A 26,151-nucleotide genomic window follows, 5' to 3' on the forward strand; every position below is an offset into this window, starting at 1 on the left:
AATTTAATCCTTAGACCAGCCATAGAACCTAGAAGAGTAGAAGGTAGTTTCCCCCCCCCCTACATCACCATGCCTACAAGGCCCTTTAAAAGGCATGCGTGACCTCCTGATCCTCTCTCCAACCGTGTCATGAAACCATTCCTCCTTGCCTGCTCACTATCCCAATTAAGCTCAATAGTCCTCTTTCTGTTTCTCCAGCACGCCAGTTTGATTTCTAGATAAGGACATTTGCAGGACAGGACTAGCTCCTCGTCAAATGTTTCTCTCAGACAGATCTTTCACAATCATCCTCTGAGAAAACAGCCTTCCCTCCCACTCATTCTTTGTCCCTTGGGCCTGTTTTATTTTATTCACATCACTTATTGCTGCAATTATCTTATTTATTTCCTTTTTAATTGTTTGTCACCTACAGTAAAATGTTCTTATTCAATGTTGAATCTTGCATGTGTGCACACACACACACATACTTGGTAAACACTTAAATACTTGTTTAAAGAATGTTACTGGGGAAAAAAAGTGAATCTTCAACAATACAAAACTCTGGCTGGGATTTAGGGAAGGAAAAACGTTAAGTACCTGGTAAAATTCATTATCCTGTATGTAACAGATGAGAAACAACATAAATATACTCTGCTCTTAAGATTAAAGTCTTTTGACAGCGGTGCCAAGACCATTCAATGGGGAAAGAATAGTCTTTTCAACAAATGGTGCTGGGACAACTAGGTAGCCAGATGCCAATGGAATAAACTTAGACCTCTACATCACATCATACTAAAAAAAATTAACTCAAAATAATCACAGACCTAAATATAAGAGTTAAAAATACAAAAATCCTAGAATACAGAAAGTAAATCTCTAGACTATCGGGTTAGGCAATGATTTCTTATATAGGACATCAAAAGCACAAGTGACAAAAGAAAAAAGACTAACTAAACTTTATAAAAATTAAAACCTTTTTGTTTTAAAGGATATCATCAAGAAAGTGAAAAGATATCCTATAAAATGGGCTAAAACATTTGCAAATTATATGATCTGATAAAAGACTTCTATTCAGAATATATTTAAAAAAACCCTTAAAAGTGAATAATAAAAAGAAATTAAAAAATTTTTTGAAGAATGGCAAAGGAATTGAAGACACATTTCCAAAGAAGATATACAATGGCATTCCAAAAATACTCAACATCATTAGTCATTAGGAAAATGCAAATCAAAATCACAATGAGATGCCACTTTCCACCCACTAGGATGGCTACAATGAAAAAGACAGAAAATAATAAGTGTTGGCAAGGATGAGGAGGAACCGGAACCACTTGGTAGGATTCTAAAACAGTGCAGCTACTTTGGAAAAGAGTTTGGTAGTTTTCCAAAATGTTAAACAAAGAGTTACCATATGACACAATTCCACTCCTAGATATACACCCCAGAGAAACAAGAACATATGGCCAAACAAAAACCTATACATACATATTCACAGTAGTAGTATTAATAGTCACAAAGTATAAACAAATGTCTATAAACTAATGAACAGGTAAACAAAATGTAATATACCTATACAATGGAATCTTATTTGACAATAAAAAGCAGCACCCATACATGCTACAAATGGAGGATGCATGAAAACATTATTCTAAGCAAAAGAAGATGGTTACAAATGACCACATATTTTATGATTCCATTTATATAAAATGTACAGAATATGCAAATCTTTAAAGACAGAAAGTATATTAGTGGTAGCCAAGAACTGGAGGGTTTGATATATGTGTGTGTGTATGTGTGTGTGTGTGTGTGTGTGTGTACACGTGTGCATGTGCACTTGTACCCAAAAGTGGAGACTGATTGCTAAGAGATACGGGGTTCTTTTCAGAGGGAATGAAAAAGTTCTAAAATCAGATAGTGGTGGTTGCACAACTCTATGTATATGATAAAAACCAATGAAATGCACACTTTAAAAGGGTGAATATTATGATGTGTGTCTCATATCTCAATAAAACTGTTATATAAAGAATAACTAAAGACATGAGGAAGGTTAACCTTTTCAGATCTCGATTAATTTCCAAATACGTTATCATATTTTCAATGACTGTTTATTCTACTTTTGTTAAGTACTAGGAATACAAAGATGAATGACATGACCTTCCCCCCTCCAGGAATTTCCAGATTACTGGAGGATGTTCTCTAGAAAGTCTTGCCAAATATGTGCAAAACACTTTACTCTTTGCACATTCAGACAGCATTACAAAAGAAGGGCATACATTTGTTACAATAAAGAAAAATAGCTCTAAACTGCTAGTCAAGATAATAAATTTTTTTGACTCCAGTTTTATATGTTATACATGCTTAAGAAGATTTAGTAATCTTGGAGCTACAATCATTACACCAATCATTGCTATCAGGAACAAACTTCCTGAACATCTGCAGCCAAGTCAGAATATAGTTTGTTCTCTTTTTTTCCCCATCTTCCTTCCCCTTGTCTATATTCTATATCCTGTTGACTTGTGATAATTAGGTATAAAAGTGATGGGTCCTGACTGATACTGAACAGCTCAGTGATGGGATAAGCCCAGTGTTTTCTGACAAATTTCCCCTATGTGGAAGGAGACAATAGCCTATTTATTGCTGTAGCCCTAGCACCTGCACATGGTAGGAGGTGTCTACTGAATAAAAACAGCATTTCTACTGCACTGACATTATATAAAGTAGTCTTTGAACATACTAATACCATTCTAATTCTTTGCCTTCTGGAAATCTCACTCTTTTACTGTTTTGACATACAATCAAATTTGATAAACAAATGGATGTCTCATTATTCAACTGAACTTTGGGAATAAACAGAAGAAAAGATGGAAGGATGAACATATGGTGTCATTTTAACTCTTTTAAATAAAACTTATTTTCTTGACAACTGAGTTAAAGATGGTACATAAAATAGTCTTTCTTGTAAAAGGAAGAATGCTGTGTTAAAAGCATCTCAGATACAAATTTGTTAAAATTGTTTAATAATCAAGAGCCTTTCTGTATACCTCCATTTTTAGATCAACTTTGGGGTCTTAGGCAAATCACTTAACCTCTCTAAGCCTCAGTTCCCTCCTTTCTAAAATTGGAGTAACAATAGTATCTAATCTGTCTCCTCAGAATTGTTACATAGTTAAAAGGGAAAAGAAATATGAACATGGTATAAATGATCAAGAACATTATTAGCACAACATATCATTGCTATTTATGGGCAGCTTGCATTCATTTCAAGGCTTACACACTTTACTTGGCATTCCTGGAACTGTATTGGTGTCTCTTACCTATAAAGTATCACAGAATCTTTTTCTCAGAGACGGAAATGACCTTGCTGGCTCTTTACTGAAAGTATATCCCATCACTTAAATATTCTTGAATCTTCAAAAATATTAAGCTGATTGCTAAATTCTCAAGTTCCAGTATTATGATTCCTTGATAAATTCAAGCTCAAATACAGAAAATACGTATAAGATGAACTTTTGTGAAAGTTCTATTAAAAACTATGAGTGGTACATTTTAATTATTTGGTGTATCACAATGAAAACGAAAGTTATCTTCCTGGTAATAAAAAGTACTTACCTTTGCAGCACAGGCTCGTATCACCTCCTAAAAGAAATACAATAAAATAAGTAAAGAAATGCTCATACCTTCATATTAATAAAATATCAACTCTTTTAAATACATTCAGATATTAATCTTTTAATAACCAAAGTCAACATTTGGGAGAGTTTTTGTTTGTTTGTTTTTTTAATCTATCACCCTGCAGGTGTCACTCTGCATTGTTTCCAATGACCTGGAAAGAATGTAAATTAAAGAGACTTGATGATATGACCTTGGTAAATCTAACCTCCAAAAAAAAAAAAAAAGGGGCACTGACAAACAAGATTCTGGAGGGCCCACATGTATCTGCCTCAAGAAAAACTTGTCTCCTCAATAAACTTAGCAGAAATACTAAACTTCTGTCCTGGAACACTAATGCCTCGAAAAGACACACTTTGAACAACAGTATATAATTATCTCCATAAATGACAATAACCATACATATAATTCCCATATTAATAATTTATTTCAGAGGAAACGTAATAGAAGAGTAAAATATATGACTGGAGGAGCTACAGCAAGAAACAGCTTACAACTTATGGTACAAGGCCAAGAAAAGGTCACTTTTCTTGGAAGTTAGTAAAGGTCAAGGAAGTTAGTAAAAGTCAACATAAAATAGACAATTTGAAAATTTGCTGCTAAGGAGACATAAAAAATGTTCAAGTCTAAGGTTAACAGCATGGATCATCAGCCTAGCACAGAACTAGAGAAAAATGGTAACAATTAATGTGGAGTTCAGAAAAAAAGAGAACTGCAAGACAGGACATCAGTTTTTTTTTAAATCCAGAAATTTTTAAGGGACAGACGCTTAAGTCTAAAGGATATTAGTAATTTCAATCACTAAAAGGAAACAGTAAAACTGTAGGCATGGGATTCTGACTGCCTGGACTGAATCTCAGCTCCAATGTTTCCATCTGTGTCACCTCGGCAATATTACTTGATCTTTCTAAGCCTCAACTTCACCTTCTGTAAAATGCGGATAATACTGGCACCCACAACTATAGGATGGTTTTGAGGATTTAATGCAATGAACATGTAAAATACTTAGCATAGTACCAGGAATTCAGTATGTCAGTTATTACTCATACTTAAACACATGTTACTGATCACCAATCATTATAAGGTGAAATCGCCTGTGGGGTAGAGAAAACTAATCAATCTTTGTTTTTCGAAATTGGCATAAATCCCATTCAATCCCTATTCCTATGACTCTGCTTGACAAGCAACTCTGTCGTCACTGACCTAGACTTCAGGTTAATTTTAAAGAGAGGGAATGGTCTTGAGTGCCAAAGCAGCTAGAGAGTGGTATCTTTTATTATAAGATGTTTTTAAGTTTATAAACCAACTTTTTGTGGAACTGCTTACTTTAAGCGGGTACCCCAGATTCTGAGCAGCTCTGGATGCACCGAAAAGACCAAATTTCTGGATCTGAAAATCCAGAATGAGCTGTATGGATGCTCTCAAGACACTGTCTACCACCTGTGAGGTCTCATTTGGGCTGCAGAACACCCTTTAGGTGCTGCTGTAGCAGTAGTACACAGTCAACTCTGTTAAATACGAAACAGCTGAATGAGTTTTATTATGAGTAAATGATAAAGCTACCAAGAACAGAAAATTCTCTATTTTTGGTGTCCTTTACTCATGAATGGGTAAACACCTATTAAATACCTGCAGAGCTGAATTTATTATGTAATTCACACACACACAAATCATGTCCTAAACTCGAACTACATTTCACTAGAAAAACATTCTTACTATGGTAATAAAGAAAGAACTATTTCCAGTAATACAGTCTTCTATGATACAGGAGTCATATTGTCTTCTCCAATAGACTTCTACATAGAAGACCAGTGACACAGCCTTTTACAGGCTAACAAATGTAACAGACAAAGGAATTTGGGGTCTACCAAAACACAATTCCAGAAACAAGAGAAAAGGAACTGTGATAAAAGGTGGGAATCAACTCAACCTAAAAATTTGCAAAATATAAAAAGAATGGAGCTCTCTGGGAATAAAAAAGACATTTTGGTTTTATTTCCATACATACTAAATACATTCTGAAAGAAAAGACACTGCAGAAAACATTTGAAAAAAAAGTTCAGAGAATCCTCTCAACACGGGAAATACATGGTTTTTCAAAAACCACAGCAAATAGACAAAGCTTTCATTTCCAAAGACAGTTTCATCTATCTCAATCCCAAAGCAAACATACTCACTAAATAATTTTTAAAAGAAAATATTTAGTAAAAGCTAAATAAATCTATGATTCTAAGAGAAATAAGTTTTTCTCTTATAATAATCAATTTATTTTCCCCTTGCCTTTGATTTCCTATCTTAAAAAATATTTTTCTGGTTTTATTTTTCCTTTACATCTACTTTTATTTATTTGAGGATGACAGCTATATAAGATGACACAGGAGAAAAGCTACAAGACTAAGGTGATTCCAGGATGTTACATTTTATAGTGTAAAAGACTAACAGACTGTAGGAAACTTGTTTTTATATATCTATCTGTGAGTTGCCTTTAAGTCTGTAAATGAAGTCATTTTGCCATGCAAGGTTTCTGATAAGGGCCATTTCTTTTTTTTCCCAGTGAAGAAATATTTTTCTCTAATTTTTAAAACTCCATTTACCTATTCACACTTTAAAATTTGGAATACCATGCATTATTTAATTATTTTAAAATGTTAAAATATAAAGAATTACAACATTGAAATATTTATTCATTTGTAGTCACACATTCTAAAATTTATACTGAGAAATATAAAAAAAAAACTTCCCCCAATTCCAACTAAACCTAACCCCGCTGTCTGAGTGTGATCTGCACCCTGGTATACCTCAAACTCTCTAACATTCTAAAGAAAGAAAAGGAGAGAGGAACCAAACATAGTCAGAACCAAAGATGTCTCAATGTAGTTCCTCCTATGTTTGGTTTAAAACTGGTCAAGATTCCTATCAAAGGAGGAGGGAGAGGGGTATTTATTAAGTGCCAGGCACTGCGCCAAAAGATGAAAACACAAGGATCAAGCCTGCAAAGTCCTGGTCTTCAAGGAGCTCAGGCTAATTTTAACTAGAACAACTATTATGGACAGAGAGCATTAAGTATTTTTAAGGACAGTCAAGCTTCTCAATACATTTGGAGAAAGACTGTGTAGTAATACACTAACAGAATAGCACACGACTTTTAACCAAGTATCCTCAGCCTCATTTTCATTATCTGTTTTCCAGTTTTATGAACAACGCCTGGTTTCTGGGCACCTCTCTTAGGAGTGAGACAGAACTTTAAACTATGCTTATGAAACACTCGTACCTACTCTTTTTTTGGAAGTACATGTTTATTTCTTTTATCCACTTCTTTGTTGAAGTCTCACCATTTTCTTTATTATTTAGTTTCTGAATATTAAGAAGGCTGATCCTTTTACATATTTTATGTCAATATTTCCCCGGGTTGGTATTTGTTGTGTGTGTATATCTGCAGGTATATAACATGCAGATATATACATATATATTTTTAAACAGAGAAACAGGTCTTGGGCTAGTCTTTACAGAGATACCAAATCAGGAAAGCATGACAGATTATCTTAACTAAGTTCAGTCTGTTTACTGCAGTTAGTGATTTTAGAACAAGTACCAAAAAGGAACTATAAAAGTATAAGAAGGTCTAGTTTTAAGTAGCTATTTTGTTTGATTAAAATTTATTGAAATGGCAATGTAAAATAGGATCAAAATGGTTTTAAAATTTCCAATTTCTTAACCACATAAAATAATCAAACATACTGTGACAGAATCGAGTCTCTGTTTCACTTGTTGCATCTTCACTGAAGAATTATCAGTGGGGACATAGTCATCAATCTGAAAAGAGCCTTGAGGCAGTTTAGGGCAGGTGCATAAAGCATCCTGACTCTGGTGTATTCCGGGTAACGGAAATGTTCCATTGTAGCGTTTGAACATTTCAGCCTCCTGCTGGGCAACTGGAAAAATGAGTCCATAATTAGTTCAAAGCATCACAGTAAAAGCATAATGCAATAATTAAGCCATGAAACTGTGGCATTAAATGAATGATCAGAAAGTACATATTACATTTTAAATTCTGGTAATAATAATACAACATGAATGACAAAATGTGAAAGTACTAAATACTATAAACATTAAGAAGGAAATGAAATAATTTCACAGATTACTTCATGTCGGGCAGTATAATTGAGCCTTGAAGGCCATGCAGTATCTTGATCTGATAAACAGAACAAATTGGGATGGGACTCTAACTTTAAAGAGATACATACAGAAAATACAGTATTAAAAAATCAAAAGCATAACAGAATTAAAGAAAATGCAAAAACAATAATTATTCACAAACCCATCTCCATAAAACAACCATTTTCATATTTCTTACCCCTCTTAATCTTTATACATATGTACATTATATGTAAGATATCACAGTGTAAACACAATTTTACAGTTTTTCAATTCAAATGCAGATTTTTCATATTTCTACAACTATGTAATTATGATTTATAAATGCTTTACAATATCTCATCTACGGAAGTGTCAGTTTATTTATACATTCTCCTATTACTAAATATTTATAATGTTTTCTGTTTTTGTGCATTATAGACCATGTATGAATAAGTACTTTTATAGTTGAACTTATTTTTTAAAAGAATTCTTTCTTTGATTTAATTCCCCAGAGTGGAAGACATGACTCCAAGGGGGAGTATTTTTGATGATGATGATGATGATGATGATGATGAAGACAACAGAACCTGTACTGTACTTTGTGATTTTTTAGGTTGCTTTCACATATATTATCTCATTTGATCACTTAAAATAAATGCATTTGAAAAATTTTAAATGCATGCTTGTATACACAAAGGAGAAAAAATAAAAGGTAATCACTAAAAATAGTATTTCCTTGATTAAATAATTATATAATTTTAAAGTCCATGAAGGAATAAATGAACAATTTTGGACTTTATAAAATTTTCAAACACCTGTTCTTCCATACTTTTAAGACAATTAGAAGAAAAGCTAAAGACTGGAAAAAATACTTGCAAATCATATATCTGATACAGCATCACTTGTATATAGAAAAACTAACTCAAAATTCAGTAATCAGAAAACAAAAAAGCTAATTTTAAACACGGGCAAAGGATCTGAATAGACACTTCACTAAAGAAGATATATGGATGGTAAATAAGCACGTGAGAAGGTCTCAACATCATTAGTCACTTAGGATAAGCAAATTAAGACCACAATGAAATAGCACTGCATACCTACCATAATGGCTAAAATTAAGAAGACTGACCATTTCAAATTTAGCAAGGATACAGAGATACTGAAACATACACTACCAGTGGGAAGGTTAAACAGCACAATCACTTTAGAGAACAGTTTGGCAGCTTCCTAACATGTTAAATGTATGTCTGTAATGGGATCCAGCCCTTCTAGTTCTAGGAATTTATTTAAGAGAAATAAAAGCATATGTTTATACAAAAACTTTTAGACGAATATTCATAGCATCTTTATTTGTAATAGCTAAAAACTGGATAAAACCCAAGTGCCCATCAACAAGTGAATGGAAAAACAAACTGTGATACATTGATACAATAAAACACCCAGAAATAAAAAGGAACTATTGATACACTCTAAAACACAGATCAACTACAAAGTAACTATGAGTGAAAGAAGCCAAACAAAAAAGAGTACAAGGTATATACTGTTTCACTTACATACAATCCTAGAAAATGCAAACTCCTAGTGTTTTCCAGGCTGGAGAGGGAGGCAGAGAGAGACTACTAAGGCACACACAGTAACTTTGGGGGATAATGAACATGTTGATATGTTCCTTATCTAGAATGAAGTGACAGGCTCATAAGTATATAAGTAAGTGTAGACTTATCAGAGTATATGCTTAAAAAATACATGCAGTTTATTGTATGTCTCTTATACTTCAATAAAACTGTTCACAAAAAAGAAGTGCTAGAAGGGGTTAATAAATCATAGAATCAATTAAAAATCAATAATCCAATAGAAAAATAGGCAAATGACAATAGTCTAGTAAGAGAAAATTCACTAAAGAAGAACTATATATTCAAACTACTAATAATTAAAGAAGAAATGAGGGGGGAAAGGCAAATTAGAAAGTGATGCTTCTTTTATTGTCTGTTCAACTAACCTACTGTACTTCAAGGCATTTTCTGCCCAAGGAACAAGCTAAGTGAGAGTGGCCGGGTGTGTAATGAAGTATTGTTTAAAATATTGAGAAACATGTAACAGTGGAATTGTACAATAGTTGTTTAAATAAATTATGGTGTATCCATTTAATAAAAGGGAATTCAGCCACTAAAATCATACAGATGTATAATTATCATGATGGAAAATTGCTCATAATGTATTATTAATCAGAAGGAAATAGTTTATAAAGCAACATAATGAATATGCAAAAGAATGATCACTATTTTTTTTAGTTATCAACTTTGGTTTCACAAAGCATGAATATGAGATAGCACCTATAAAAAAATGTTAGGACTTTGATCTTTGTATTCGTGTACTACTTCATTCACATGCTCTAAATGAAGGATAGCTCAATGATAACTGGTGCTCTTTCCCCGCAGACTTTGATGGTAGTAAGACCCAGAGGACACAATCGAGGGAGAAGACATGCCTACAATCCCCCCTTTGCAGTGATGCGCATTCCTCAGCACCAACTACTGTTCTCAGATGGAAGTGTAGCTGTCTCTATACTTAGATTTTGTGGGTCTGGTTACTATTTTTCAGTATATAGTTTGAACTTTTCATAACACTCAGAACATTTATTTACCTCAAATAAAAGATTGTCTAAAAACAGAAACTCTATACACAAAATGTTATGATAAATCACAGAGAAAAAATGTGACAATGAGTGTGTATATGTCCATGAATGACTGAAAAATTGTGCTGAACACTGGAATTTGACACAACATTGTAAAATGATTATAAATCAATAAAAAATGTTAAAAAAAATAAAAACAGAAACTCTGAGGCTATAAAAGAAAAGTGCTCAATGGACTATAAGTTTAACATCAGTAGATAAGTCAAGGATGAATGAATCAACAAATAAAAATTGTGTTCCATGAACTTTGCCTTATTTGCTTTTCAAAATTGTCTTTTGAACATTTAATTGTTTTTTGCTAGTGTGAATGGAAAGTAAAACTGGGGTTAACTACTTAATGGCATTTTCTGACTCCCCCTATTTTTGTACTTGCCAGAAACATATTCGCCAACCACGATGTCACTTCAAGTTCTGAGCGAGTGAGCACACACACAGCATGTATGGTGATACAGGCAACAGTTACACAGGATAGTAGGATTTTGGTTTATCTTATTCTTCTTGCCAAACTGTATTTTCTAAGTATTATGTTATGCTAAGCATGTATACTTTTCCTTTTTTAAAAAAGGAATTCAACTAGTAGAAAATAACAGAAGACGTTGCCTAAATATGTATGTTTCTTTATTTTTCCAGGCACTAAGATGCCTTTCAGAAATGATTAAAATGACCTATATGGATGTAGATAACAAAAATAAACCTCTAACAATTGTGAATACTTGCTTCTGTTGTCTAAAGGGAATCTTCTATACAATAACCATCTGACTGGATTTCAAGGAGTCAAATTAACACCCTACTTTATCTTTAGCACCTCTAGCTTTGTGAAGACAGCCGTAAAAAAAACTGCAGAAATATTCACAAAGACCTAGTTTTTCAGATGCTACAAACACAAGCCGCTTACAAGTTCTTGCATTCTTTCCCCTCCCCCACCCTTTACAAATACAGACATCCATTTGTATAAGATTACTTTGCTGTAAAATAGGTTATAATAGATGATTTCTGAAATTCCCTCAAGCTCTATGTTTTTAACATTTCAAAGGTTTCTAAAACATTTTTATATAGGTCATGGTTAGAGTATGATGTTGCAATTAAAATACTGTGTTTCTTCACTTGGTATTTTCTCTGCTTTGTGCTAATTTAACTCTGTATGGTTAATACTTCGCTCTAATCTAACTCACAATTTTAACAGTCTCATCCCTATCCTTCCATGACTCTTTGAGGAGTGCACTAGAGCAGGCTCTGGGAACACAAAGACACTGGCCTCCTCTTGGGTTTGAATTCTTGGAGGTCAACAAGAAACTACTGCTATGTGCTAAGGGGTAGAGCAGAGGAACGGACAAGGGGCTGGGGACAGAGGTGACAACTACATTTGCTTAAAGGACTGCTATATCCATCCAAATTCTTCTAAGTTTACCTACAATCAACTGTAATTTGGGATTCCATATTTTACAGAATTAAAAAAAAATTTTTTAATATTTTCATAGTTGACACTCTTTTGGTTTATATAGTAAGTTCACTGCTTTTGTGTATGTTCTGGCCTTAAACAATTATAAAAGAATAATGTGGTTTTCTCAGGAGATTTTTATCTTTATAGGAGGAAGAATGGACGAAATAAGATACTTTAATCCTGTGCCCTTTGCATTTGAAGAGAATACAAGGCTTGTTATTATTAAAACATGTACTTATGTTATTGACTTTATAATAAAGTACATCTAAAAACAGCATGCTCTTCCTCTTACACTATATTTCAGTAATATTTTCTTCAGTCAAGATGTGTTATTACAAAGAGCCCTGTTACTGTGTACAGCCATCTTATTGGATACCTAATTTCCTTATAAATATTTCTATTTCTAATTATAATATGATTAGTGCGAGCTGGCAGGTCTACTTTTCTAGTTTCCCCACCTCCAGCAGTCACACAGCACCCTCCTCTTCCTCTTGTATCTGCTACGTGAAGAGAATTTCTGTGGTCTGAATGTTGTGTTCCCCTAAAATTCCTATGTTGAAATCCCAACCCTCAAGGTGATGGTAGGAGGAGGTGGGGCCCTTAGGAGGTGTTTGCATCATGAGAGCAGAGCTCTCATAAATGGGATTAGTATTCTTTCAAAAGAGGCCCCAGAGAGCTCCCCTGCCCCTTCCATCATGTGAGGTTACAGCCAAAAGGTGCTGTCTATGAACCAGAAAGTCGGCTCTCATTGGACACAGAACCTGATGGTGCCTTGATCTTAGACTTCCCACCCTTCAAAACTGTGAGAAAATGAAAAATAAATTTCTGTTGTTGATAATCCATCTAGTCTCTGGAATTTTTTTTATAGCAGTCTGAATTGATTAAGACAAGAATGTTCAAAAGTTTATATATATATATTTTAATTGTATTTTATCTGGCCTGACTTGTTCCTGCTTCAGCTAGTCTTAAGAAATTATGTCATTGGATTGAAGATGTTCTACTGAGTAATACTTCAATTCTAGTAGCCTAGGTATATTTCAGGGCCTGTTAATAATCTTGTATTTCCCTGACACATAAATTATGTCAAGGAGAAGGTACAAGTGCCACTAATAAAACTGCTCAAAAAGCTACACAAGAAAGTGTAAAAGATTCATGTCTCATAGACAACCAAATGGGAGAGCATCTTCCATCATTCAGCACATCTACTAGTTGAACATCAAAATGTAATAAACTCCCCTGAAGTACCTGGATTGTACTTTTGTTGATTTCCTCTCCCATCATCAGTCAGTTATCACACATCATGCTATTCAACTGAAAGTGTACAACATATACACTGCTACAGAAAATGGCTAGGATTTCCCTACTGCAGCCTGGCTCACATATCTCTACTCCATGACTTGCTTTATAGTTTCACTTTGATAAAAACATTACAATAAAATAGAACAAGTATTTTTCCATTTTTCAGGGGAAAAAAACAGATGTAGAAATGCTAAATTTTTTTTAAGCAGGGTCAAAAAGAAAGTGATGGCATTTTGTCTAGAATCCCAACGCTCTAACTCCTACTTCAGTCTTTCCCACCACACTGTTGTCTATTTTGCACAGTACCATCCTTTCTTCCTGGGGCACTTTAAAAAGCACCAATATAAGCATAAGAAAATGCCTGGATGAGGAATTCAGGGCTCTAGTTTGTGCTCAAGCCATTAAGCCATTTTCCATATGTCCTAAATCCTTGAATGACACAGCTTTCAATCAGAGGTATACATCATGTGTGGAATATTAGAATAGATATTTCAGGAAATGACCAAGAAATAGGTAGTTTCAGTATGTCTTAAAACTTGGCATTTCTATCTCTTAATTTATCCTACTAGGCTAATGATGGGCATCTAAAACTCTGACCTACAATCAGTTATACATGTTACTGCATAATCTTATCTAAGCATGAGGATTATAATATCTGAGTTTACTTTTGAATCACTCACAATTAGTACTTCGAGAACACTATTAAATTATACATACAACTAAAATATCAAATTTATTTCAACTAGGCATTATCTTATTGCAAAAATATTATAAAAGTAGTTACATTAAAATTTAATACTACATAATAAAGAAAACTCATATTTTGGACTACATTAAAAATATAATGGCTTAATGCATTATAATTACCCCCAACATTTGTAAAAAAGTGAACAATCAATAATGATACTAAATAACTAAAGTTCCTTTTAATCTTAAAGGGTCTTCCTACATATTAAAATTGAAAACAAACACTACAAGTCACCACAGGTACATGTGGCTACCTTTTTAAGTTACTTCATGAAATAGGAAATGAAAGACTAAATAAGTAGCTGTGACAGACAGCTGAATGTTTAAGAGCAGGGCCCTGGAGTCAGACAGCCTGGTTAGCTTTATCACTTACCAACTGTGTGACCTCAGGCAAATTACTTCATTCTCCCTGTGCCTCAGTTTTATCATCTGCAAAATGAGGATAATAATGGCATCTCGCCTTGTGGGGATTTGGGAGGACTGTACGAGACACTGTATGTAAAATGCTCATGAGAGTAGGGGATACTGAATAAGCACATGCTTACTAGCATAAGTACTTGATAAATGTCAGCTGCTACTACTACGACTATTATTAGTCCCACATTTACTAACAGATCATGCCTTTTATTCTATATTTTTATAAAATGTAAAGGAAAATGCTATTCTATGGGATTTTTAATTATTATTTCAAATATTTATTGCACATCAGTCATAGAAAAGTAGTATGTTAGACAGAGGGCCTTATAAACACCATGGGCTTTTTGTTACTGAGCAAATTATGTAACAACATTTTTATAGGACTGTAAAGGTACATATTGCCCTGAACTCCGGAAAAACACATCACAATGTAAAAAATAAGGCTCTCAACAATGACAATGCAGGTAGTCATTAACGAACATGGATTCTATAAATAAAATTATGTTTTGTGTCAATGGTAGATTGCTTTTCAGTTTAACTAAAATTTTTCTAGAGGTTTACCAACTACTTAGGAAGCACAAAAGGTTGGAAAAGAGCATTGTTCTGATGCCTGGGTTTCACAGCCGTGTTCAACTTGGCACACAATAGATGCTCAGTAAAGATTTGTTTTACCTAAGACACAACGACTGAAAAGCATGCCCGAGTTAATACTGATTCAGAGGAGATACTGCCACCTAGTGAAAAAATTGGGCTCATTACCTAGGATTATCAAGTAATACTGAGAACTTTTCAAATTAAGACTTGAATCTACTCACAATACTACATATATATTCAATACATATCAGTATTCAGACGAGGTACTAGTAATTAAAGCTAGGTAAGCCTCCATCTCTACTTTCCACAAAATATAGATAATACAAAGAAGTCACAGACTCCACAGAGAGGCATACAGCAAATGGTTTTGTAGGAAAAAAAAAAGGCTTGCATATTAGACAATTAAAAGCTAATATTTCAGGAAATCTGTTTAAAAGGCAGTTCACTGTAGCAAATGAAAGTATGGACTGCAAGTCTAGACTGTATAGATCCAAGTCCTGGCTCCCATAAAATGGGGATAATTATAATATCTATTTCATAAGATCACTGTGAAAACTTAAATATATGTAAAGTGCTTAAAACAGTACCAGAAATATGGAAAGTTCTTTGTAAGTATTAGCTATGATTATTATTAAATATAGTACAGGATTCTAGAGGTTGAGGCAGACAAATATTAATAACAGAACATTAACTGCTAAAGTCTAGCTTCATAAATTTAAGTCAGTAGAAGCCGTTTCTCTGACTAGTACTCTGTTATTATGGGAATCCTAAAAGTACATTATTTGTGGTACTCTGTGACTAAATTTTGTATTACTAGATGATTAACCCTTTCAACATCAGGCAAATAAAACTGCCTTCTGAAAGTAAAAATCATATTTCTTACCAAAAAAAGCAAAAAGTCAGTAGAATGAAAGACTTAAAAGACCACAACCTGAACACATGCTTAACAGGGAAAGACGCTTGCTGACTCTTCACAGATTTTGCTAGAACTGAAAGATGGATGATACATTCAGTTACCACTGTGGTCTCATTTGCAGCTTATTTAACTGATAAAAGTAAAAAAAATGAGCTTGCTCCATTTTCCTTGAAAATTGCCAAAATGTATCAGCAGCTCTGATAAACACAATTTTAAAAATCATGTTAACTGTTTCGTATCTTTCAATTTTTATACCACTAAAACATTTATGTAAAGCTACATGTAAAACTTTATTTTCAGACAAGAAAGTTTGAGCAAAATACTACTGTGGTAAAAAATAAATAAAATAAAAGGCAAAGAGATAATGGGTCAGTAACAAATGTTACACTTTTCAATGAAAAATTTAAAGACTGTGACTTCATGATTCTGGTCTGTATGTAATGAGTAAAATATTTTAAAGACTGAAACAATGTTTCATTTTTTTCATGGTTATATACCATTCACAAAAACTGTGCTAAATCTTGCACTGCTTGAGATTACATAACTTCTTCCTAAGCTGCTGCTTTTTACAAGTAAGCAGCAAAGAGTTGGGAAAATGTGTTGAAACATTTTGAGTTTTGTTTGTAAACATGTGTTAGTATAGCAAAAACTGTATTCTAAATACACTGTACAAAATAATTTTTAAATATATATTATTTGAATATTTAAACTTCTAAAATATTCATGGAAATCCTTCCTCTACATTAAGACAGTGTAGACATAACATAATGTTCTTAGCTTTATGCATTTACTTTCTAACACAACTGACCTAGAAGGGTACACACTCTAGTAAACAAAAGGGAAAGGCTGACCAACAGAAAGAGTAAAAGGGGAAAAAAAACTTTTTTCAATTTTATTCCATACAGAGATGCTTATCGGCATACTAAAACATATGATTCCATAAATTCAAGTGTATACTGGCTGGGGCATGGTAACAACCCATTTTATCTTGTTTGTTTGTTTTAATATAATGCTTATCAAATTTACAAAGTATTTTCACAGCCCCTGTCTCACAGTACGCTCACAATAACTCTCTTAGGACAGGTATTGGTAGCAGTACCATCTACTAGATAGGGAAGGCCAGAGGCTTGCACAAGGTCACTAAGGAAACAGAACTGAGCCTAAAACCAATGTTTCTGAACTCCTAAAACACTTGGCTCTTTCTATTTACGCTTCTAGAATGGACTTCTTAGTCTAAATATCTACTGTCTAAAAACCAAATGGGCAAACTTAACTGGGCTAATCTAATGATGAACTCCTTCTATCAAAGACAAAAAGTAAACTGAAGAAAAAAGGATGAGTGGAACTTTAACTTGCATTTGTAGTGAAATTTTCAAAAGCCTAAAAAGTAAATTAGAGTTTAAATGAAACCTGTTGTAAAACTTCTTAAGAGGCCGAGGGAATAACAGTGCGCCTCTTTGCTGTGTAACAGATCCAGTTATAAAGTACTTAGGTATAACTCTCCTCCTTTATATGAAGATTTAAAGTAGACAAAAGAAAGAGCTGCTTCAGGATATATGTTTGAATTAAACAACAGATTTGGACATAGGGTGATTTGAGAAATTCACTTGTCTCTTCCTATAATCAGGCAGTGTTTAAATTCTGCCAGATTGTTTTATAATAGTAAGTAGTATTGTGTTGTTTAACAATTTCATCGTGAGCAACAGTGTTCTGTAAATCTGAATGTGTGTTAGAGAAATTCATTATTTCTGCTTTGTCAAATTCTTTAAAACAAGATAAATCTCAATTTTACACATTATTTTCAAATATAATTCACCTATAAAGGCAGAATAAAATCCACATTATGATTAAGACTTCAGATTTAGAACTTAACTCAACTGTCTAACAACTTATCACAAACATTAACCATTCACTCTGTATTAATGCAATAGGCTTAGCCACTCACATTTCATTAATTTAAGACATTCTGTCCAAATAGTCCCACAGCAGTATAACCTACATACATATTCGTATATTTATGCATTTATGACATTGTGCCTAAGCCAACTTAGCAAAGACAGTGAATGATATACATGATATCCCAAACAAACCAGAGACTAGTAAAAACAACCTTCATTTCTGTAAAAGAATTTATGTATGAAGAAGATGGAACTGCAATTTTGAGAGTGACAGCACTACCGGTACGATGCAGAACAATGAAATCCTAATTTCAGGACAGAAATTAAAGAAATATATGAAAAACAGCATAAATCCAAATAATTCTAAGAATGCCATACTATTCCTGAAAAATGTGTCCAAAGTCTTTATTTTCTTATTATTTCCCCAAATAATAGAATAGTGTAATCTCAGTGTAGAAAAAGACATTAGATTTCTAATTCTAGATCTCATTTTCATTGACACTTGACTTTTTGCCTTTTTTATGTTAAAAAACTCTCAAAACTACAACTTACTTAAACTCTGCACATTAGTAAAAAAGAAATACATAGAGTAAGAAATTCACTCAATACACAACAATAAATATTAAAGATTCATATTTCCTAAATGTTACTTATCTTTTAAATTTAGTTACCATATTCCCAAATAACTTTTAGGTAAATTTTGTTTATTTAAATTGATTTATAAAGAAAGTGATAATTACCTTTCTGTGATTACAACACTAGAGCACAACCATTATGTGTACTTTTGATGATATTTAAACTCCATAATAATAGCACTTGGAAAAAATAAAATGTTATAATATAATAATAATATGATCTATTTAAGCTGTTTGGCTTCTATAGTATATTCAAGAGAGCTTTGTTAATACAAAGAATGATAGTTTTTACAGAGCTCATAATTTACGGTTCAGTCTAAAATGTAAAGGTTACTCTAAATATTCTTCACTTATCAAGCAATGGACTTACCATGAAAATCATAAATATATAGAAGAATTGGCTCATTCTGCCCAAATGCACAAAATGCAATCATATTTTCAAGTGGATGATACGAAATGTCTCGAATGGGTGACTTGAATGGCAGGTCAGAATACATTGCTACTTGTTCTCCTAAATAAGAAAAGACATTCAATAATTTGTACTGTCTCAGAGAGTTCTCATTATAAGATTATTCTGCAAACTTATTAAAAATACTTATAATAAGTAATGATAAAGCTCACATTATTTAACATGAAAACCTCAGATACTTATATTTGAGTACCACTATATTAAATAATTATCTTTATTTTTCATTCTATTGGCCCTTCTTTTGCTACTTTTCAGTCCAGCCTTTTCACTAAGGTTTTCAAGGCACAAAATAAAGACAAAGAACTTGGAAGCAGAGAAACCTGACTCTGAGAACTAACAGAGTTGAGCAAACGCCAACTAACAAAGAACTCCAGGGAGAACGAGGGGAGGAATGTCAGGACTAAAACTGAAGGAGCTCTCTGGTTGGGGAAGGTTTAGTGGGAAATTAATTTTTCTATATTTCTTCCAGAGACTGCTTGAGGTACCATCTGCTTTAAAGATACATATGGTTATAATGACTAAAAGAGGCCTATAGCAGAAGTTTAAGGAACCTATGAAAATCAGAACTCAGAAAGCAAAGAATCCAGTTTCACTGATTGCAGGGGAAAAGAGTTTTAACACTTATGAATTGATGCTAAAGTATCAAAATGCAGTAAGAAAAAAAAAAGAAGAAAAAAAACCTAAGTGAACTGATTAGTTAAAAATGCCCAAAGGGAAAGATCAAGAAAATAAAAAAGGTGGGATCAAATCAAATGCTGTGCATTAAAGAAATTTTAAAGTAAATTTCATAAAATTCTTCCTGTTGCTAAAAAAAAAAGTTTATATAGTTTTGGCTTTTCTTTTAAAAAACAAGATGAAGCACAAATGAACTGCCCAATGTAATTGTTTCATTGAAAAAAAATTAAATTACAGTAATTTGGGTAAATTGCTATCACATTTCAGACATCCAAAATTCTGATAGGAATATGTTTGTTTCTAATAAAAATGTATTGTAGATGTTTAACCATCTGTATATCTAGTTATATTCTAAATTCAGTTTATAACACTGTATTTTATGTTACAGTCCTCATTAAATACTTCTGTAAGACCGACAATATCTCATTACAGGCAAGGAAAGAATAAACCTTGAATTATAATGTGAAATTCTAAATCCGTGAAAATACCAAAACAATAAAGATCAGAATTCAATATATATTCAGACTGCAGCTGAATTTTATTATGGGGTTTCCAATTTTGAAAAACATAACTGAGAACGTGAAATCAGAAGTTTCTTGAAAATTATTCCATAAAATGGTAGATTTTATACTTCACCAAAAACAAAACAAAATAAAATTTTAAAGTTCAATGAAATATTATTTACCTGTTTCTGGGTTCCAAACATATACTATACCATCCTCACTTCCAGCAAAGAGAAAAGTCCCACATGGTGTCAAAGTACTATGAATCTTCTCTCGATAATTTGCTGCACCTACAAATTTCCTTGCTGCTAATCTAGAAACAAAAAAGATTTTACAAATGTAACCTGTCTTACCCATTTAAAAGACTTGCGATAGAAAAACTTTTAAATACTTCATTTGCATTTAACAAACAATTTGTGAGAATCTGTTATGTAGGATACATTCTATGATAGACGCAGAATAAGGAAGAGACAGTCCCAGAGCTCAGGAGGGCTTACAATTTAGCAGGAAAGAGAAGAAATGCATCAGCGTAAAATAGAAAGTGGATGTAGAAAGTATCACAAAAGAAGAACAGAAAGAGCTCTTTGCAGATTTGGAAAAGAGAGATTATTTCTAGCTATGGAGAGAGAGACTACTTTGTAAACAGTATTGGAATTGATTACTAAAAAATAAACAGAATTTTTATAATCTTATATTTTTTCCATGTGTTAAATTTTAAAAACCAAACAATGAATATTTGATCTTTGCAGAAATATTAGAGAAAATATACTACTGAGTCATCTATTAAATATGGTATATGATCTTTCAGACTTTTTTCTTACATATAATAATAACAGCTAACAGTGTTTTAGTGCCTATTATGCATCAGGTAAGTACTATTATCATCCCTGGTTTACAGGGAGGGTAGTACATATACTGTTCTGTTATCCTCTTTTTTCAATCAACAAGGAATCAGAAATAATGGTCCTCCATGTCAGAAAATAAAGATTATGCATTATCATTTTAATAGGCATATATCATTGTCTAAATGTACCTTAAGAAATTTTCTATTGTTGGATAACACTTGGGTTATTTCCAGCTTTCTCTTACCATGAACATGATTTCTATGAACAATCTTGCATATTTGTTTCACTGCTTTATAATTATTTTCTTAATATAAATTCCTAAATCCAAGGTTACGAGGTCAAATACTTCTGTTGTATTTATGTTTTAAGTACTTCAAATGTATAATAAACTTTATTCCCCATAAAACACCTATGAGGATGGTATATTATTTCTTCCATTTGAGTGGTGAGGAAAGAGAGGCACAGGGAGGTGGAGAAGGCAGTATCTGACTATACTCAGTGTTCCTCTAGAGCGAAAGCATGATCACAAGTGGAATACTATACTGCTTAACTAGAGAATAACCAAACTCCATAGGCCTGGCCTTCTAAAATCTGGCTCTAATCTCTATTTGATTCTCTCTCAGCATTCCTTAGCAAGAAACCTAGGCTCATATAGACTGACTCACTCTGTCTTTAACACAACTTCTGTTATCCCAGCTTAGAACTTTATTTCAGGTTTTTCATGTTTTCCATCCCACTGAGAACACCACCATCTTGTCTCAATTCTACCCATCCTTCAAGACTGAGCTCAAAGACCAGAGAGCCCTTAACAGAAGACTATAGGATAGCTATCAGCTTTACTGTTGCCATGAAAAATACAACTCTTACATTATTTATTTATATTCATTAAAAAATACATATTGAGTACTTCCTATCTGCCAGGTATGATGTGAGTACTATGTCCAGAAAAAAAGAATAAGCAGATTCTAGTCCTCAAAGATTCCATAATGTAGCCTAACTGAATGTTATTTTGGAGGTACAAACTAGATTATAAACTCCTGATGAACTAATTTTGCTTCTCATTCTCTCACAGCACCCATGTCAGTATCTTGAACAGTTCTACATAAATACTGAATGGCTTGATGGTTAGCCCTGAAAAGATAATTGCAGAATAAACTAATAAACCACATTTTCCTTTCTAAACACAGGAGTGAAATTTTATAAAACAGCTTTCTCTCAAATGTTTTACAGGAACTTTTAACATCAAAACAAAAGCACACAAAAGAAATCCATGCTGGTTTTTCCAGAACTCTGCTTCTGCCTTTTACATTAAGGATATTTCCCTTCATTTGCCTTATTTAGAAATAAAACAAAAAGAAAAACAAGGATGTATTGATCAAAAGCCCTCTCATTCAGGTATGATAATAGATCATAATATTATGCCATATCAATATCAGAGAGATAAAAAAGATACTCTTTTTTATTGTTTCCTTTTTATTGTGAAAATAAAAAGCAATTGACTACATCTCAGCCTCAGAACTGTTCACACTTAGGGTCAGATAACTGTTGTGGGGGGCTGTCTTATGCACTGCAAGATGCTTAGGAGCATCTCTGAGCTCTATCTACCTGACAAGTGGAATAAACATTCAAAAATGCCTCTAGACACTGCCAGAGGCCTCGGAGGAACAAAACTGCCTAGTTGAGAACCATGGCTGCATTTTATAAATGTGAATTAATTTGTTACTTATTCCATGAGTGTTTAACCTATAAATACTGAAATATACTTACATTCGGAGATCCATAATTCTCAAAGTACTGTCCTTGGTATGAATTAACAAACGTTTTCCATTGGGATGAACCTCCAAGTAACTTATTGGAATCCCCTTAAATTCACTCTCTTTAATTTCCTAAAATGATTTTTAAAAAGATTACAAAATATTACCACCATACATTCTGTTTAAAGTGAAGCCCTTTTAAGTACACAAATTTAATTTTAAGTCAACATTTTCAATTACACAATTCAGGATGCTTTAAAATTGTTAGCAAAATTATTCCAAGTAACTTCAGGTTAAGGATGAAAATAAAGCTGATAAGATCTATTTCTGGCTGTTACATAATGTCATATTTAATTAGTATGTGTTTTTGTAGTATATTCCTAAACAAGAAGCACTTTCTACAAACACATCTTCTAACACTACATTTTCTGTTTATCATCATATAAGAAACTTTCTAATTTTTATAAATTCAAAAGTACAGGATTAGATTTCAAGTTCTATGTCAGTCTTAGATTATTTCTTCATACATTTACTTCCACTTGTCCTGAAAAAGGTAAACTATATGGTTCTTACTCTGAAATCATTTAGTTTAGATTGTAATTTTAGGCTTTTTTTTTTTTATACATAAGGCAGCTATACAAGACACCTGACTAATGTTGTCAAGAAAGACAAAAACACTGAAGGAGAATCTGCTTACACAAGGCTTGCATAAGAAGAATTTCCAAAAGTCCTTCTAGTTTGGATTACCAGGAGAAATAAAAACATTGCAAATGCAAAACTGCTTAGACTAAAGTCTGACGAGTCAAAAGAGGGTCTGCTTTAACCTGCAGGCAGAATACTGACTTTGGCCACCTTATCCCTCGAAGTTCCCTTATTATTTCTGCTCACTTCTAGAGGGTCTCCTCTTCAGAGGTGGGTTGGTGCCAGTCGAGTGGAATACAAACTGCCACCATCCTACTATCAGCAGCTGAGCCTCTGCTACTGCTGTTTGATGCTAAAACTTGCTGTCAGATACTTTTTAAAAGTTACAGAATAAAGTCAAACACTGACACCACAGATGTGGATTCCACTGATCCAAACTACACCAATTTGGGGGTGGAGATGCACTGTTGGAGGTTTGAGTAACTGGAGCAACACCTGCACACATGCAAATGTGCAAAATCAAAAACAAGGCTGCATAACAAGTTAAGTGTTAGGTATAAATTTAAGAAAGGTACTGGCAGATTTAATGTCTGTAGTATATGTTAGTGATTTCCTTCATATTTTTCTTTATTATATTCATGCTTAAACTAAAAACGTTCTAGTTTTAAAGACCATGTCCAATACCAGGGAGTGTGTGTAACAGCAAGTGTACACTTCACCCTATGGGACGGATGAGCATAACTTTGCATAAGTTCTCTACACCACTGGTTGGAGAGAACCAAGAAAGAAATGGCAGTCTCCAGTCTGTATGAGGGCATCAGCTGCCAAAAAGACACCCCAGCTCATTTCTTAACTTATTGTTTTTGACTATCTCAAGTAACCACCAGGCTGCAGATTTCCAAGGTATATGTGCCTTTTGGTTACTATAGTGAGGTAAGAAAACACATGATTTTTAATACAAATAACAGACACTGTATTGTAGACTCAAATGAGTAGCAACAGTGTCTTTGGAGCCCTGCCAATCCCTCAGGTATATAAGTAATCAGAAAGCTCTTTTCAAAGTGTGTGAAATTAGGCTACAACATGAATCCTAAGCCATCATTCATTAAACTGACAGACTAGATGAGAACGGCTGAAAATAGACTAGACTGGTTTTTAAACAGATCTGATAGACTCAATAGATTTAACTAAAGTTCATGGAAATTCTTTTTCACATAGAGTGTCTTTTTTTCAAATGAGGACAATTGTTATAATCAATTATGAAGAACAAAAAAACTGAACAGAAGTATAGCATGTAAGACAAAAACTGTATCAATTTATATAAAACAAATTCAGGTTTAATGATTTATTCTGTATTTTTAACTAAAAAATACTAAATACACACCAACAAAATTGCTTAGTACAAACCCATCTTAAAAATTAAAAACACCTTACTCCCCAAATGAGATTATCCATTTCTGCTGATTTAGCAAATTTCAAATGAAATAATTACTGTGATTAAATGATAGACTCCCCCTCATACTTACATAATTTTGAGAAATAGCACTGTTAACAAACCTTGAGCAATTTTTTAGTGATGTTATTGGACCAAGAAAAAAAGAATATGAATAACAGAAAATATGTTATTACATATAGTTGGTATATAACATATACCTCATTCTGCATAAATTTCAGTAATGGATCCCTGAATATCACTGCGCAAATGAGGGCTCAAAAAAAAAAAAAAAAAGTAAAACCTGGCCAAAATGAAGAAAATTTTCACTAAGGTGCTATATTATCAATTAGCCATCAGGAAGACATGATAATCAATGGTAACTGATTTTTCAGGGACTGAGAAAAACTTAATTTCTTTGAAAAGAGTAAACAGAATGTGTTGACATCTTAAAGTCATGCGATCTGATTTTTTCCAATTTCTTTAATCCCCAAATTTGAAATGACCTTATACCTTATTTACACTCCAGTGGCGCACTGAATGTTGCACATCATTAACTTTGACGTACGTGTTCCAAACAACAATCACCCCTGTGCAGTCTCCTGAATACATGTGATGGCCTATTTAAAAAAATAAAGTTACTCACATATCAATATTACATGAAGGTAGAAACAAATATTATGAAATAGGGAAACTATACCCCAATAAAACAAAGAACTGGAGGGCTATTAAAAGGTATTTGTTAAAAAAAATTAAACAAAAGCAAATAGTTTTTAAAAAGGCATACAATCAAAACTCAATTAAATTTAAATGAATTCTTCATTCTTTTGAATTATTTTTGATGATTTATTTCCCTTTGCCACCTACCTGAATTTGAAAACAAAAAGAAACAAGCATCTCAGTACATGTGTACATGGCTAAAACTTCAAAGCCAAATAAATCATTTGAATTATCCAATATGATCTGTATTGCTCACCTTTGTTAACATATATAACCTATTTTATATTCCTAGAAAAATACCTATATTCTAATATATACAGTTGGCATGACGTCTGAGACCTGGTAGGAACTCAATAAATGATCAGGGAATGAATAAAACTATTAAGTAACAGGTGTTCCAGTTTAACAACAATTCTTAGAGTCAATCTATCTTACAGCTGAATGGGACCTCAGAGATCATCAAGTTCAACTTCACACCCATTCAGGAATAGTCTGCAAACCATTACAAACAGATGGTTGTTCAGCAACTGTGAATTTAATATTTTACAAAGCAGCTTATTCAACCGATGAACTGCTCTGTATGTTAGAATGTTCTTTCTAATTCTGAGCGAAGAAAATAGGTCTTCTGCAGCTCAGGCCCTATATTTACCTACCGAAGAAAAACAGACTGACCTCTTTTTTTCA

General features: G+C 33.1%; 1 protein-coding gene across 7 annotated transcripts in view; it reads right to left on the reverse strand.

Annotated features, from left to right (window-relative positions):
- AHI1 (Abelson helper integration site 1) overlaps nt 1-26,151 on the reverse strand; it is a 248,433-nt gene that overhangs the window by 177,183 nt on the left and 45,099 nt on the right. For all 7 annotated transcript variants that reach the window (XR_012075023.1, XR_012075020.1, XR_012075021.1 and 4 more), the window contains exons 14-19: nt 25,261-25,367; nt 22,687-22,805; nt 20,257-20,387; nt 18,798-18,938; nt 7,387-7,580; nt 3,589-3,615 (exon numbers count right to left, since the gene is read on the reverse strand). Coding sequence is in view for 2 of the 7 variants with exons in the window: in XM_072965904.1 (XP_072822005.1) it covers nt 3,589-3,615; nt 7,387-7,580; nt 18,798-18,938; nt 20,257-20,387; nt 22,687-22,805; nt 25,261-25,367 (719 nt within the window). In the remaining 5 variants the exon portion in view is untranslated. The remainder of the gene's footprint in view (nt 1-3,588; nt 3,616-7,386; nt 7,581-18,797; nt 18,939-20,256; nt 20,388-22,686; nt 22,806-25,260; nt 25,368-26,151) is intronic.

The sequence above is a fragment of the Vicugna pacos genome, chromosome 8 (genome assembly GCF_048564905.1).
Source record: "Vicugna pacos chromosome 8, VicPac4, whole genome shotgun sequence".
Lineage (NCBI taxonomy): Eukaryota > Metazoa > Chordata > Mammalia > Artiodactyla > Camelidae > Vicugna > Vicugna pacos.